Source organism: Pistacia vera, unplaced genomic scaffold (genome assembly GCF_008641045.1).
Source record: "Pistacia vera cultivar Batoury unplaced genomic scaffold, PisVer_v2 Contig78, whole genome shotgun sequence".
NCBI lineage: Eukaryota > Viridiplantae > Streptophyta > Magnoliopsida > Sapindales > Anacardiaceae > Pistacia > Pistacia vera.
Window position 1 is genome coordinate 3,011,923 of NW_022196645.1, and position 16,831 is coordinate 3,028,753.

A 16,831-nucleotide genomic window follows, 5' to 3' on the forward strand; every position below is an offset into this window, starting at 1 on the left:
TTTGATTATTATCCCAATTAAGTAATTGTAAAATCCAACGCCTCCAATCTGGCAATCTTCATAAACAAAAGAAATAAAGAAGAAACCGCGTTTGACCTTGTAAAACCCGTCCGCCATTACCATGAATCATTCCTCCTCGTCCTCCATAAGGGTAGTTGATATCAGACTCTTCTAAAATCTTTACCCAAATCAACAAACAAACACAAACTCAAGACCTTTCTTTTATATTATACATACTTCCATATCCACCTCACCCTTCACAACTACCCCACCATTACCACTTCCATCTGTCATCTCCGCCTTTCATGCCCAAACTTCGATACTCAAAATTAACCTAACAAACTTCACACAACCTTTCTTCGTTCGATTTCTTGATCTGCTGTGTTCTGCTGCTTTTGTTACTGACCCCTTCTTCCAGATTCAAGAGTTTTTTGTTCTGTCCGCTGTGTGGTAATGGCGGACAAAGTGAAACAAATCTTGTCCAGACCTATTCAGTTAGCTGATCAGGTGGTCAAAGCAGCGGATGAAGCCACTTCCAATAAACAAGATTGCGCTGAACTCAAATCCAAGACGGAAAAACTCTCCGCACTGCTTAGACAAGCCGCTCGAGCAAGTTCAGATCTTTACGAACGTCCCACGCGCCGGATCATTGACGACACCGAACAAGTCCTCGAGAAAGCACTGGCTTTAGTCCTCAAGTGCCGCGCCAATGGGTTGATTAAGCGCGTCTTCACCATCATACCGGCTGCTGCGTTTCGTAAAATGTCGTCGCAATTAGAGAACTCAATCGGAGACGTTTCGTGGCTTCTCCGCGTCTCCGCTTCAGGGGATGACCGTGATGACGAGTACTTAGGCCTCCCACCAATCGCTGCTAACGAGCCAATACTTTGTCTGATATGGGAACAAATCGCAATTCTATATACAGGGTCACTTGATAACAAATCCGACGCCGCAGCATCGCTTGTATCACTAGCACGTGATAACGATCGGTACGGGAAGTTGATTATCGAAGAAGGTGGGGTCGGCGCGTTATTGAAATTAGTGAAAGACGGTAAACTAGAAGGTCAAGAAAATGCAGCTAGAGCAATTGGGCTGCTTGGACGTGACCCGGAAAGTGTGGAACACATGATCCACAGTGGAGTATGTTCGGTGTTTGCGAAAATACTGAAAGAAGGACCTATGAAGGTACAATCTGTTGTTGCGTGGGCTGTGTCTGAATTAGCATCACATTATCCGAAATGTCAGGATCTTTTTGCACAACATAATATAATTCGGTTGCTTGTTGGCCACCTGGCTTTTGAGACTGTTCAGGAACATAGTAAGTATGCTATTACCAGTAACAAAGCTATATCTATTCATGCTGTTGTTGTTGCTAGTAGTAAGAATACTAATTCGATTGCGAATGGTAATAATAGTAATAAGTATATGCCTCATGATGATGATGATGATAAGCATCGTCAGATTCCTCATCCAATGGGAAACAAGGCTCCAAGTCAAATGCATACTGTGGTTACAAATACAATGGCAATGAAGGCTGGATCGATGACGGTTGAGAAACTGGGGAATGTTACAAATCAGAGCAACAATGTGAAAAGTAATGGTTTCACCAATAACAATGCAAAGCAAAATCATCAGTTGCAGCATCAGCAGAATCATTCGCTTTCAGGGGTTAGTATAAAGGGAAGAGAACTGGAAGACCCTGCTACTAAGGCCTACATGAAAGCGATGGCAGCAAGAGCACTTTGGCAGCTTGCCAAGGGAAATGCACCCATTTGTCGCAGCATAACTGAATCCAGAGCATTGTTATGTTTTGCGGTTCTTTTGGAGAAAGGATCTGAAGAAGTTCAATACAATTCTGCCATGGCATTGATGGAAATCACATCAGTGGCAGAGCAAGATACCGAATTGAGAAGATCTGCATTCAAACCCAATACGCCTGCCTGCAAAGCTGTTGTTGATCAGCTATTGATTATCATTGAAAAAGCGGATTCTGATCTTCTTATTCCATGCATCAAGGCCATTGGAAATTTGGCTAGGACTTTCAGAGCAACAGAAACAAGGATGATTTCTCCATTGGTTAAACTTCTTGATGAAAGAGAAGCTGAAGTTTCTAGGGAGGCTGCAATTGCGCTTACAAAGTTTGCCTGCAGTGATAATTATCTTCACGATGACCACTCCAAGGCAATTATAACTGCAGGAGGTGCAAAGCACTTGGTTCAGCTAGTGTATTTTGGAGAACAAATTGTTCAGTTATCAGCAGTGGTTCTTTTATGCTACATTGCCATGCATGTACCAGAGAGCGAGGAACTCGCACAAGCTGAAGTGCTCCCCGTGCTAGAATGGGCATCTAAGCAGAGCTGCATGATCCAAGATGAAATAATTGAATCATTGTTACAAGAAGCCCAAAGTAAACTGAAGCTTTTTCAGTCTAGAGGTTCGAGGGGATTCCATTGATTCATCCGCTGTTGCAACCAAATTCTCAATTTGTTGTTCCTGTTTCATTATTCTAATTGAGTGTACATAAAATTAGATGTTATCCTGTAATTGTTTAGAAGTATGTTTAGTCCTTTACAAAGCAGCTTGCTGCTGCTTCTTTTTGTGCTTTTCCCCATTTGTTAATGTTAAGTTTCATGGCTCAACTTAAGCCACCCAGAACCAATTATTAGTTTGGGTATTTGTCGTATCAAATTATTTGTTTCTTTATTTCAAATTGGAATATATATATATATATGTGCTGGCTTTAGCAGTTCTGGGCCTGTTATGTTTCTCAAAATGGTTCTGATTTGGTGGAGCAGTTGAAAATGATAAGCTGAACTGGGATTTTTGTTTTTGCAATTTGCTGAACTGGGATTTTTGTTTTGTAGCTACCGTTCAAGAAACATTCAGCCCCACGACTTAAGACGTTTTCAAACCAACTACTAAATCTGAAACAATATTATTATATATTAGGTTCCGTCAGCTGATTCTCCCAGTACTTGCGTGGGAGATCGTGAAGATGGGTTTCAATTCAACCATTTACCTCTGCAAACTGCATTTGACCATTCTTTAATAAAAGGTCACTGCTATACCCTACAAACGTAACTTCACTTCTGTCAGGATCATATTCATATTCTACACACGCAGTCTAAATTGGATGACATGCCACCAAAAATAATAATAAATAATTAATTAAAGAAGATAGTAATTGTATGGTGATATGATGTTAGGGAGAATAAAATGAGCTTCAAACGGATGGATAGACCAATTCAATCAGCCCGTCAGCGCGTCAACCATAACATTTAAAATAATTATATGAAGATTTGATTAAGATTTAAAATTTAGCTTGAATACAGATTGTTTATGGTAGGTTTGAAGAATATTTTATAAATTGTTAATACTTGTTGCTGTTAAAGTCCCATATTAATGATAGTCTTAGAAGATGCTTATTTGAGCTTATGAAAATTAGCTTATAAACAATAAGTGTTTATAAGCATTTAAAATTTTAAGTAATTATATGTTTGGTTAAAGTACTTATAAATGACTGATAAATAGTTGACGTGTTACCACATTTTATTATAAAATGACTAAAAATAGTACTACATTAAACAAGGGCATACTATAAAATTTTAAAATTAAACAAGGATAATGTGGTAATATACTTGATCAAACTAGCTTATAAGCAAAAAAAAAAAAAAAAAAAAAAAACCTCCCCCTTAACTTATTTTGTTTTTGTCTTATAAGCTCAAAAAAGCTATAAACAAACAGGTCGATCTAATTTTAGAGCTTATAAGTTAATTTGACCAGTTTATAAGCTTAGACAAACAGACACCCCCTTAGTCGCTTATATAGGATAAGGGCACTCTCATCACCCAAATATGTCTTTTTTAAGGTAAAACTGTGTGGACTCTAGAGCTTAAAAGTAAATAATACCTCTAGGAACCCACCTATTATGACATTCCTTTTTCAAGCCTGGAAACTCACCAACCGTATTTCTATATTAACAGTTTACATACTTTTGGTTAATGCATATTTCAGCTTCAACAATACTTTTAATTTTTTTCGAGAATTTATATATAATAGTTAAAACTATGTATATAATTTCCAAAATAACAAAATAATGACACTGTACCATTGACCAAAAGTGTAATCCTTTATACTATGATTAAATTATGCTAAATTCTTCTTAACCATATATGTTCTTTCTTTGGACGACGACGAGGCTTTGAAAATTTGGCATTTATGAGTTGGTTTTGCTATAATGGTACAAATTCAATGTGCAAAGGTCATGTTAATAAATGCAGCTTCATAACCATTATTTCAATTATTAACCAAATACAAAAACTTTCTGGACCTGGGTCCAAGAAACAAACTTGGGTCCGGGTCCAAGTCCAAACCCAATCATATTTTAGGATGACCCAACCGTGTGTGCTAAACATGTACTTTTTTTTTTTTTTTTTAATAATTGGCAATGTTTGAGTCAGTTTGCACGTATCTCAATTAATCTTCGAAGACCCTAAAACTATCGATCGAGTAAAAGCTCTAACGGTCACCCCTATTAGCAACTGTGGAGACTCTAAAACTACTGAACGGGTAAGAGCTCTGATGGTCACCTCTATTAGAGGCCGTGAGGACTCGAACTTGAGAGGTCATATTAGATCTTCCTTTTACCCTTTTAGCATTAAAGAGTGCATTTAGTTGGAGGTAATATTGGATTACTGAGGTAATGTCATATTATATTACTTAATTATCATGTTTGATTGCCAAGTAATATAAGATTCCGGTAATCTTTTAATACCAATAATAGTTACTATTGGTAATATAGGAGATCATTTGATTACCTCCATTTTCTTAGGTATTTTAAGATTACCTGGTAATCTTATTTTTGTTACAATTTTACCTCTTAAAATTTTAGGACAATAATGCCCTTGTTTTAAAAATAATTTACAAAAATACCAATTGACTATTTTATCCTTATATACAAAGTTTTTATGACATAAATACCATTGGAATTTAAAAAAAAAAAAATACCAAAGGGTGGTGGGCGGATCTGGCCACCACCGCTAGCCGCCGACAACCAACACTGGCGACCACTGTCGGCAACGGAATGGCTCACAAGCGGCCTTATCTGGCCTGTCGTGTGCCGCAAAGGCTATTCATGGCAATGGATTTGTGATCCATGGTCGGAAACAACCAGATCTGACCTTTCATGGCTAGATCTGTGGCCATGAAATGGTGGTCATTTCACGGCCAAATCTCCACTGTTGCCACTGCCGGCAGTGGTGGTAGGCCGCCAACAGTGGCTTGGGGTGGGTGGGGATGTTTTGCTAAGTTTTAAATTTTTTTTGTTACCGGGGTTTTTTAACTAAATTTGAGGTGTAAGGGGTTAAAAAAAATTATTTAAAAATTAATAATAAAAATAATATTATATTAATATTATAAAATGAGAGCAATTTAGTAATTTAAACATATCCATCAATTTATTCCCCCCAACCAAACATATTAATATAGCATATCCACCAATTTATTCTAACTAATCAAACACATTTCCTTAAAGATTCTCAATAATTTTCAAAATAATCTAACTTTTTATTAATATAACATTCTCAGTAATCCAACATTTCTTAAATCAAATGCTCCATAAGGAAACTCAAACTTAAAAAACCATATTAGATTTTTTTTTACTCTTTTATCATCAAGCCATCCTGCTGTGTATAAATGTACCTCTTTCTCATACTCCAATTAGCCATGTTAACACCCCATTTAAGAGATTAGTACAAACTATGATTATTGACTAGTCAAAAGTCAAAACCATATGATCTGGAGTTGCATTGTAGGCCTAATCAATGTGTGTGAGTCATTGACGGCATTAAGGAATACAATGGCTTGTTTGGTTGCCAATTGGGAATACTATTTTAGTATTCCTCCAAAAGTTAAATAGTAAAATACCAAATAACTCATAATATTATTCAACTTTTTTTAAACCCCCTAAATTTATTAATTTAATTAAATATCCCTAAATATTTTTTAAAATATTAAAAAAATACCCCAATAATCCACATTTATCAGATTCCAGCCACCACTGTCGAAAAATGGCCGGAATCTGGTAGGATGGCACCCTATCGGCTGAATCTGGTCGGTAGTACGCCGATCTGGCCTTTTTCGGCCAGATCTATGGTGGATCTGGCCGAAAAAGGCCAGATCTAACGCCAAAGATCTGGTTGTTGACGGCCAGATCTTTGGCCGTAACCAGTCGGTAACGACGGCCAACAAACGGTCGTTGTTCACCATCAACGACGACCGTTTGTTGGCTGTCGTTGACGAGCAAATACGGCCAGATCTGGTCGTTAATGACCAGATTTAGCGGTCGATCTGGCCTTTACCGGCCATATCAGTGCAAGACCGACAAGATCCAGCCGGTCATGCACCGATACGGAGACTCCAACCATCCTCCGGTGGTGGTGGCCGGCTGTTCGTATTTGAGGGTGGGTTGGGGGTGTTTTTGTTAACTTTTAATGTTTTATTATAGGGGTGTTTTTGTAAATAAACAAACATATAGGGTATTTTATTAATTTATAAATCCTACATCGTAATACCCGCTCAATTCAACTTTTTTTTAACTTTTTTCAAAAGGCTTTTCCCAAAAACCTAAAATTTTGAATCAAACGCAGCAAATAAAATATGCTGTCAACTTCAACTTAGATGCAGTTAAACTAATGGAAGACGGAAATTTCATTTAAAATATTTGATTCTTAAACTCATAAAATGGTTTGATGATAAAAGATTTACTTGCTATGAGCCCTCTCTATATATCATCTAAGTCTCAAAACATTATAAACTAAGTCATTTATACATCTGATTCTGCAAATCATAATTCAATATCTGTTACTCCCAACTCAAACAAATATGACGACCAAAGAAAGTAATATTTAAGTAATATATTGCATACGGCTATAAAGCAGACCATAATTGTGACCCCAAAATGTAATCCTATAACAACTGCAAAAGCTTAGGCTATTAAGGCCCTATGATTTGAATCAAGTAAAAGCTATGAAGGTCGTATTTGGGCAGTTCAGAATTTCTTCAATTCTATGACTGTCTCACTGTTTCTTCCCTTTCTTACTTACAGTTAAAAAGAGTAAACTAACTTTTTCTCAACCAAATAATGGCTTAATAACATTTTCTCACTCATAAACTTTTAAAATACCACTTTATTATCTAAATTGATATTTTATTTTCAATTTCAGCATTGTTGTAGCTCTACACCACTACCATTATCTTCCCCAATTATCACTCACCAAAACCCCTCAAACCTTACTCGCGCTGACCCCGCCAATTGCTGATTAGGGTTTACGTAGCCATCTCTCTCAAGTCAAATTCCAATCAAGCCCAACCACAAAAAATTCAATCTTCTACCACCAAAAGATTCATTGGTTTTCCCTCTTCAAAAGCCCCAACAGTCTAGACCGAGTTTGCTCTTTGTTTCCCGCTAGAATATAAATTTAGATAGTAAAGTGGTAATTTAAAAGTCTGTGGATGAGAAAATGTCATTAAGCCATTATTTGGGTGGGAAAAAGCCATTAACACCAGTTTAAAATTAGCATATTCAGCACTTTTTGTTTCAAATATTAAAGACAGTTTCTCAAATGTAATAAATCATATGAGTAAATGCAGTGAGGACTGAAAAAAAAACACTGTAGTTAAGGTCACCAATTCAGGTGTCCATATGCCCATTAACATAGCTTTCCAAGTTGTGAACCAAATATCAATAAGATAAATGGCTTAGACCACAAAAGTACTAGATGAAAATGTGAGAGTCATACATTTGGTCATAGACTTATCCTTTCATAAGCCACTGCATTGGGTTTCTAATCTCCTCCACCCAATACAATATCCATATTACTCTCCCTATCAAAAACCACCAAAAAATCTATACCTTTTCTTTTCTTTTCTCTTCTCACTCACTCCTTCATCAACCTACTTACTACCTACCATCTCCATTACATTTTTTTCCTCTCTTTTTCTTTTCTTCTTTCCCATTCAATTATCATGACTACTGCAGTTAGTGCTGCAGTTTCTCTTCCATCTTCCAAGTCTACTTCTCTTCCAACTAGAACCTCTGCTATCTCATCTGAAAGAATCACCTTCAAGAAGGTAAAAATTTATCTGCATGTATATGATTTTAGTTCTTTAGCAGTATGTTTCATTGCTGATTTTTTAGTTGATAACCTGGGGCTGTGTCTTTTTTTTTTTTCAGGTTCCATTCTACTACAGAGATGCTTCTACAGGAGGGAGAGTGGTGTCAGTCAGAGCCCAAGTCACCACCGAGGCTCCTGCTAAGGTTAAGAAAGAATCTAAGAAAGATGAAGAAGGTGTCGTTGTTAACAAGTTCAAACCTAAGAACCCTTACATTGGCAGATGCCTTCTAAACACTAAGATCACTGGTGATGATGCTCCTGGAGAAACCTGGCACATGGTCTTCAGCACTGAAGGTATCTTTTTTCTTAATACACCACTTCAAACTATAAGTTATCATTGTTATATGTGAAAATTTGATCTTGATTGATTAATATAAGAAAAAAGTTATTGATTTTGAGCTGAATGGATGCTTTAGGAGAGGTCCCTTATAGAGAAGGGCAATCCATTGGGGTGATTGCTGATGGTGTTGACAAGAATGGGAAGCCTCACAAGCTGAGATTATACTCAATTGCTAGCAGTGCTCTTGGTGACTTTGGAGACTCCAAAACTGTGAGCTTCAAATCGACAATTCTTATTTTCCGTGACATATAAAATTTCCAATTGCATGCATAAGTTACCAAAATATGCTCTTAAACTAGCACCACAATTGCAAATCCATCTGCTGTGTTGAAATTTTCGTTTATTGGTTTGATCTGATTGCCGTCATGCAGGTTTCTCTCTGTGTGAAACGTCTTGTGTACACCAATGAGAACGGAGAGATTGTTAAAGGAGTCTGCTCGAATTTCTTATGTAAGCATGCGGAGCATTTTGTTCTATGAACTTCTTATATAGCTTTAAAATACAATATGAATCAACCTCTCTCTTCATGGTTTTAACCTGGTGGCTCAAAATGTGTTGTATTAGGTGACTTAAAGCCTGGGGCTGAAGTTCAGATTACTGGACCTGTGGGGAAAGAAATGCTTATGCCAAAGGACCCGAATGCCACAATCATCATGGTACTTAATCCTGCTCTTTCCATACTAATTTTTGGTCATGATTTCACTACATTGTTTTTCACAGAATTTTTTGTATTGCAGCTTGCAACTGGAACTGGAATTGCTCCTTTCCGATCATTTTTGTGGAAAATGTTCTTTGAGAAGCATGAAAACTACAAGGTAAAATAAAACTACTCAACTTCTGTAAAATTTCCTCCGAGGCACTATTATTGCAGGGTAATTTAGCTGTCATAGAAACATCACTCTCTTATGAGTGACTGAGATTTTTATATGCTCTGTAGTTCAATGGTTTGGCATGGCTGTTCTTGGGTGTCCCCACTGGTAGCTCCCTGCTCTATAAGGAGGTGAACCACAATACTTTTCCTCAATTGATCAGATGTTTAATTTGCTCTGTTTTTGAACTTGAATCTGATTGATGTTTACACTCACATTTTATCACGTTGAATGGAACAGGAATTTGAGAAGATGAAGGAGAAGGCCCCCGATAACTTTCGGCTTGACTTTGCTGTGAGCAGAGAGCAAAAGAACGAGAAAGGAGAGAAGATGTACATTCAAACTCGAATGGCTCAATATGCAGAAGAGCTCTGGGAATTACTGAAGAAAGATAACACTTATGTGTATATGTGTGGGTTGAAGGGCATGGAGAAAGGAATTGATGACATAATGGTATCACTGGCTGCTAGAGATGGTAAGAAACACATCATATTACTCAGATTCTTGCTGAAGGATTTCATTTTATAATATCTCTGATGTTTCATTTGCTGTATTTTTCAGGCATTGATTGGATTGAGTACAAAAGGCAATTGAAGAAAGCTGAGCAATGGAATGTGGAAGTCTACTAAATGCTTTAATTACTTGTACAAATCACCCCCTTTTTCCCCTTTTTTTTTTCAAGCTACCATGAATCTCTATAATGATTTCCTCTTCATTGTGTAGATAGTTAATGTCTATTATTTTCTCCATTTTCCCCCTTCTGTTGATGAAGCAGTGTATCTTCCATTATCTCTAAAGAATTTTCATGAGTTGAGGGAACGTCATGTACCATGCAATATATTGCAGCAGAATACAAAATGCTTCTTATGAGTTCTCTTTGTATTTTCTCATAATCATAATGTTAGAGTCCTACAGCGATTAGACATGCTCAAACCCATTGATTTATAAGAAAGGATAATCATTTCATTCAATAAGGCTTTATTGGGTGAGGAGTCAGACTCACCTTAAATTCTATCACATAATAATCTGCCATTGAAGAATCTAAATGCATACTTATACAAACTAATTAATGATACCATGACGTAGCGAGTAGCGTGATAAAACAAGGCTAGCACTCGACTATGCCTTTAGAACTGATAACACAAGTCTCAATCCAGAAACTTAAAGCTTAAAATCGAAAAGTCAAATCTGAATAATTTATTGAATTCTCTCCAAAACGAAAAATAAGTTCATATAGGGTGACAACCAACCCTAATAAGTCTCCTACTAACAACAAGAAACAAAAACTAAATCAATTAAAACAAGAAAATCCGAAAAAAAGAAGAAGGAAAAAACGATCAATTAACTAAAACAGCCTCCAAACATGCCAAAACAGTGGATTTTGACCTCGAAAATGAACTCCAATCTAGCAAAGCGGTTCCCACGTCGACGGGCTCAAAATAAGCTTTCCAACGGTATCTTATAGGCCTCGTAGCTCTTCCTGAATAAAAAATTATGGTCATTTGAATGAGGCATGCTCATTTAAGTCCTTTGGGCTTTCACACGGACTTTTGATATTAAGTCCGCTCCATGTATTCATCCGCTAGATGTTCTACGTCATACCATGTCTAAAATGGGGGTCAAAATAATTTTTCAACTAGCTACAAATGGGGATCAACGTTGTAACGATGAGTTTGCAGCAATAATCTTAAAATAACAAGGAACAAGAAAGGATTTTTAAACTATTATGTTATGTTATTGAGTGTACTGACGAACCGAGTTACAAGGAGTTATCTGAACTATTTTTTTCTCTTGAGTTATCTCTTTTCTTAGTCTCTAGCTCAAATTCTAATTAGGTTTATATAATACTTGTTACAAGATTGAATTGAAAATAAACTCAAAGCAAAATCTTCAGCTTTGATAGTGGAATCCATATCGCAAGATATCTCTAAGCCAAAAGAGAAATTATCCGCTCCAGATTGATCACACAACATTGTCCATCAAACTCTCATTGAAAATAAAACTCAATCAAAAACCAGCGAGATAGTAGTTTGTTCTGCCTTTAACAATCGTTTAGTCTTTGAAGCTGGAATCTGAAGATAGCCAGTTGGGCTAGGTGGATGAACATAACTGTATGGTGGATGAGCACTGGGCCGTCGTCAAGCTCTTCGTCAGCCCAATCATTTACGGATTGAGTAACCATCAAACCCATTAAGTAATGAGTTGGGAGAAAATCTGATGGCTGCACAGAAAAAAAAAAAAAAATCAGAAGTTATAGAAAGTGGAAGTGGGCATAACGCAAAAGCAAAGAAAGGATTGAGGAGGACCCGGTTCCAGATCAAAGGCTGAAAATTAACAATAAAAGAGAGATATTCGGATTAAAGCCAACGCTATGTTGAAAAGCACGAAAATAGGGGTCCACGGTTTCTTATCAAAGTCCGTAAAGCAGTAAATCATAGGACGCGTAAATACCGCGAATGCCAAGGAGTGGTGCGGAGTTGTATATAGAAGAAGGAATCCTCAAAGTTGTTTGTTACTTGTAACTTGTAAGCCTGCATTTTCACTAGGGTTTCTATATTTTTTTTCCCCTTTTATATTAGATCTCGATCATATCAATGGCTCAACTCACCCGATCAACCGGCAAAGTCACCTGGTTCGATAGCATCAGGGGCTATGGTTTCATCAAGCCTGATGATGGGGGTGCAGATCTCTTCGTCCATCACAAATCCATCAAATCCGACGGTTACCGTACTCTCCGCGACAACCAGCCCGTTGAATTCGATGTTCAGCTTGAACCCGACGGCAAGTACCAAGCCCTTGACGTCACTGCTCCGGGTGGGCGAGCAGTTCGCTCTCCTAGGAAAGACAATGGGTACAGCCGCGGCGGACGTGGTGGTGGATTTGGCGGAAACTGGAAAGGTTCCAACGATAACAGGAGAAACAATATGTACGTGTCTGGTGGTGGTGGGGTGGTCTGTTATAACTGCGATGGTGTAGGACACGTGGCGAGGGAGTGTACTAGTAACAAAAGAAACAGTAACTATACTGGCGGTGGTTGCTATAACTGTGGTGATCCCGAGCATTTTGCCAGAGATTGTCCACTTACACTTAATAATGGTGGTGGTGGTGGTGGAAGTGGAAGTGGGTGTTTCAAGTGTGGTGATTATGGGCACTTAGCGAGGGATTGTATAAACAGGGCAAGCAGCGGTGGCAGTGGCCGTTGCTATAACTGTGGAAAGTCAGGGCACTTGGCCAGGGACTGTACTGGGGGAAGCGGTCGCCGCGGAGCTGGTGGTGGTGGTGGTGGTGGTGGTGGTGGTACGTGCTTTAACTGCGGGAATCCAGGGCACTTTGCCAGGGAATGCACAAAGGTTTAATGATAGTTTTTGATTGATTAATTGATGAAGGAAAAAGAAAAAGAGAAATAGTAGTAAATATTGTTTATTATTCTAATCAGTATTTCCCTTTTTCTTAATTAACAGTTGGTTTAATATTTGGGTACTTGTATTAGGTGGAGATTGAGTATATATAGGAAGAGGTGATTGGATCCACCGGTTACGTGAAGAAAAAATCTTCCAGTTTTGATACAAATGGCATCTGGTTCGGATATGTTTTATATTGATAATTTTCTAATTAGGCAGTTGCTATCTTTAATGGTGAATCTGTGTTTTGGTTATATATATTAGTTCATGTGAGATTGGATTGTTCTATTGTTGTTTGCTTCAATCCAGGCAAATGAGTGATATAATTTGGTACCCGAATTCACATAAGTGAATAAAGGTTTCTAACCAGGGTTTTTAGGGTTTAGAGTCGAATTAACTGATACACTAAACAACAGCCAGTATGCAAAAGTATCTGGGTGTGAAGGAATGTGTTGAAGCAGTCTCCAGTTCCACCACCATTGAAGCTTGAGTGATCATTTATTTGGAAATTGTTAACAAATGTTAAGTTCTAGGTAAAGTATTATGATGGATTTTGGTGTATTGATCTTCTTTATAATTAACTCTGGACTTTCACTTTTCCCTTCTAAATGAGGATCCTTCCCATTTCTTCTCCCTTCTTATGCTCCACATTGGTGTTTACAATTTCTTAACTTTCTTTCAAATGCTAGACGACTGAAACCTAACAGTAACTAAGAATTTATTTGAAGCCAGATCAAATGGAACTTCATTACTGCCTTTAGTTTAAACTCTGTTTTTACTTGCCCAGCGCTTAATGCATTGAATTGTGCAGTTTGAGAGGGGGAGATATATTTATCTCCAATCGGGATCATGGATCTTCTATTATATCACCATTCTTTATTGTTAACCATATAATCAAATTCTTGTGTCAATGTTCAGTTTTCTCATCAACTAAGCCTGGATTTTTTTATGTAAAAAGTAGGAGTTAACCTTTTATTTCCAATCATTTATCAGTACCAGCTTTTACTTTGAGCTTTTTTTCTTTTAATTATAAAAAGCAGGCCTTAATTTTGGGCTTTTGGAATGTTGGATTCAAATTGGAAAGCCCTGCAGACGTCTAATCGTAGCTAACAGCTAGCAGCCCAGGTACTGAATCACTACAAGCAGTCATTTCGGGCCACTGAATTTACTTTTTCTTCATTTGGGTGATGAAATTAATTGATCTTAATTTGACCTATTAAATGGGGTAAATGATGATAGGGGGTGGAAGCTGGTGATTCACCAACTATAATAATGGAACTCCTTTTTTTTCATCTAAAAGTCTTGGACAACATAAGCCCAGTCTAAAATTGTATCAATCTTTAATTTATAAGCTGGGGTTGGGATGTTTTCACCAACTTACTCTTAAATGGGTGATCACAATTACATTTGTTAATTACCAACTTACTCTTAAATTATTACCCATTAGTTTACAGCCTACTGATATTTCTTTTCGTTTCTTCAGTTGCTAAAAACTAAATGATGTTTTAAATAGGTGGTAGTTTGGGAAATTCACTAACTGCAATCATCAATTTATCACCCTTTTCTTCCTCCCTTTCTTATTTTCTCTATCCCAAAACCTTCACCAAATTTACAACTAGATAAATTTGTTGTTCAAAAATTGTAAACTTTTTTGATATTGGGAAATAGCCGATTAACAATATTGATTAATTTGTCTCATACGATATTGTTAGTCTTGATTGTTTTAAATTTACTTTTAATTTTGGAAATGGGTGAACGACAACTTCTTACCCAAGTTTGGGTCTAATGATAAGTTGTCACCTAGGGGTGTATACGAGCCGAGTCGAGTATCTGGACATTCGAGCTCGGTAGTTGATGAACAATGTTGAGTTCGAGTTCGAGCTTGAATACTTGGGCTCAAGCTCGAGCTTGGAGTTTATTGTGAGAAGGGGGATGTTTGTCATTTTAAAAACTTGAAAATAAAAAAAGTTACAAAACTTACAATTTGGCCCTCCAAGCGCGATGAGGCTCGCGAGCCTATCGAGTCGAGCTTCACCTTGATCGAACTCGGCTCGACCCCTTAAACGAGCCACTCGAGCTCGAGCTTGATTCGAGCTTTTCGAGTAGCTCGCAAACTGCTCAACTCGTTTCTCATCCCTATTGTCACCCAAAAAGTTTCAAAACGACATTTTCTCACCCATCCATCCAAGTTCTGTTAACTTCAACTGTAGAAGAATAGAATGGTAATTTCAAGAAATAATTAAAGGATAATTATGTCATTTTATCCCCAATATATAAACTAGAAAAACAAAACCCCAATTTTTTTCTTCTGCTCTTTCCTTCTTTCTTTTTCTTTTCTTCTCTTCCTCTCTCAATCGCACCAGGCTGCTTTCTCTCTTCCCCTTCTCTTTTCTTTTCTTGCTTCTTTTTCTCTCTTCCCTTTCTTTTTTCTTCTCTTCTTATCTTTCCTTACTCTGGCAATGCTGCTGCTGGCCAGATCTAGCCGACACCTAAGGCCCTTGTGTTGGCCAAAGGCGTGGCGTAAAAGACACATGCCGGCTTGATTTGCCAGGCCGAGAAGCTTTATTTGCCGGCCAAACTGAGTCAAAGCCGAGTTGATCAAGCGAAGACTTGATTGTTTGATGGCTTTTTTGATATTATTTTTCTTGATTGATGATTGTTGTGTGTTACAGTAATTGTGTTGAGAAAGAATTGAAGTTTGGTGGTGTGTTTGGGTTCAGTTTTGCTCACGAGAAAAGGTAACTAAGCAGCCACGTGTCACCCTACATGCTCCGTTCAATTGATGATGATGATGTGGATCCTTATGGCGGTTTGTTTGATGATGAACAGGAAAAAATTCTTGAAATTAAAGAACATTTTGAAGATCCTGACCAGGTTTCTTTAATTTTTTTTTTCATTTAAAGTTTTTGTTTTTATGAATTTTGTGAAATGAGTTTGATTTTGTTTTTTATTTTCAGTCTGAAGATTCTTTGAATGATCTGCTTCAAAGTTTGGCAGACAAAGATATAACATTCAAAGCTTTAAAGTTAATCTTTTTATTGGAAAATTTTTGATTTTTTTCTTGTTTGTTCAGTGATTGAAGTTCAAAACTTGATGGTAATTTGACTTGTAATTACATGAGATTGATACCGAGAGGTTTGTGAATCAATTGAGAAAGCATTCATCAAATGATGTCAGAAGACTAGTGAAACATCTTGTTAGGTTACCAAAATATTTAAAAGAAAATAAAAAATTAAAAAAATTGAATTTACCGTTTTGTCCTGTAGTTGAAATTAACAGAGACGTTGGATTGACGGGTGGCACTTTGTCGTTTTGAAACTTTTCGGGGGGATGGAACTTGTCATTTGCCCTTTTACTGCAACTATGAAGTTTAAAGTAGAAGTTCAGGATAAATATTTTAGGGTCTGTTTGTTTTAGTATTTTGGATAATATTTTTGATATTTTTTAAGTTGGGTGGGAATAACGAGGTAGGATTTAAAATTAACAAAAACACTCCCTAACCCTAAGTTTGTAAATTTACTAAACACTCTTGTAATAAAAACATTAAAAATTACAAAAACATCCCCACCCATCCATTAAATACCAGCAGCCGGCCACCACTGTTGGAGGGTAGCCGAAGCCATCGTATCGATGCATGACCCGCTGGATTTGGCCGGTCATGCTCCGAAATGGCCTTTTTCGGAGATCGGCGCACTACCGACCAGATCCTGCCGATAGTGTGCCATTATACTAGATTCCGGCCACTTTTCGGTGGTGGTGGCCGGAATCTGGCAAATGTGAGTAGATGGCGATGTTTTTGTCAATTTCTAAACTTTTTTTCAGGGAGTGTTTAGTTAAAATAATAAACTTAAGGAGTTTAAAAATAGTTGAATAAAATATAATAGTATTTTCAGAATAGGGAAACAAACTGGCTTCGTTTGGTTCAAGATTGGGAATACTACTCTTGGTATTCCCAAAAAAGTTAAACAGTAAATTACACAATCTCTCATTTTTGGAATACTATTTTCAATATTATTTAATTTTTTTTAAACCCTCTAAATTTGTTAA

At 37.1% G+C, this 16,831-nt stretch overlaps 3 protein-coding genes across 3 annotated transcripts; all 3 read left to right on the forward strand.

Annotated features, from left to right (window-relative positions):
* Nucleotides 1-262: 262 nt before the first annotated feature.
* On the forward strand, nucleotides 263-2,675 carry LOC116116533. The gene has a single exon (XM_031402593.1). The coding sequence runs from the start codon at nucleotides 454-456 to the stop codon at nucleotides 2,452-2,454; it is 2,001 nt and encodes a 666-aa protein (XP_031258453.1). The 5' UTR covers nucleotides 263-453; the 3' UTR covers nucleotides 2,455-2,675.
* Nucleotides 2,676-7,884: 5,209 nt separating this feature from the next.
* LOC116116583 (ferredoxin--NADP reductase, leaf-type isozyme, chloroplastic) lies at nucleotides 7,885-10,265 on the forward strand. Its single transcript, XM_031402645.1, has 9 exons — nucleotides 7,885-8,130; nucleotides 8,234-8,468; nucleotides 8,591-8,724; nucleotides 8,886-8,964; nucleotides 9,079-9,170; nucleotides 9,252-9,329; nucleotides 9,452-9,514; nucleotides 9,624-9,858; nucleotides 9,945-10,265. Exons 1-9 carry the CDS (start codon nucleotides 8,026-8,028, stop codon nucleotides 10,010-10,012), a joined length of 1,089 nt encoding a protein of 362 aa, XP_031258505.1. The 5' UTR covers nucleotides 7,885-8,025; the 3' UTR covers nucleotides 10,013-10,265.
* Nucleotides 10,266-11,977: 1,712 nt separating this feature from the next.
* LOC116116685 (cold shock protein 1-like) lies at nucleotides 11,978-13,038 on the forward strand. Its single transcript, XM_031402732.1, has 2 exons — nucleotides 11,978-12,733; nucleotides 12,874-13,038. The coding sequence occupies exons 1-2, from the start codon at nucleotides 11,978-11,980 to the stop codon at nucleotides 12,892-12,894; spliced, it is 777 nt and encodes a 258-aa protein (XP_031258592.1). The 3' UTR covers nucleotides 12,895-13,038.
* Nucleotides 13,039-16,831: the final 3,793 nt, after the last annotated feature.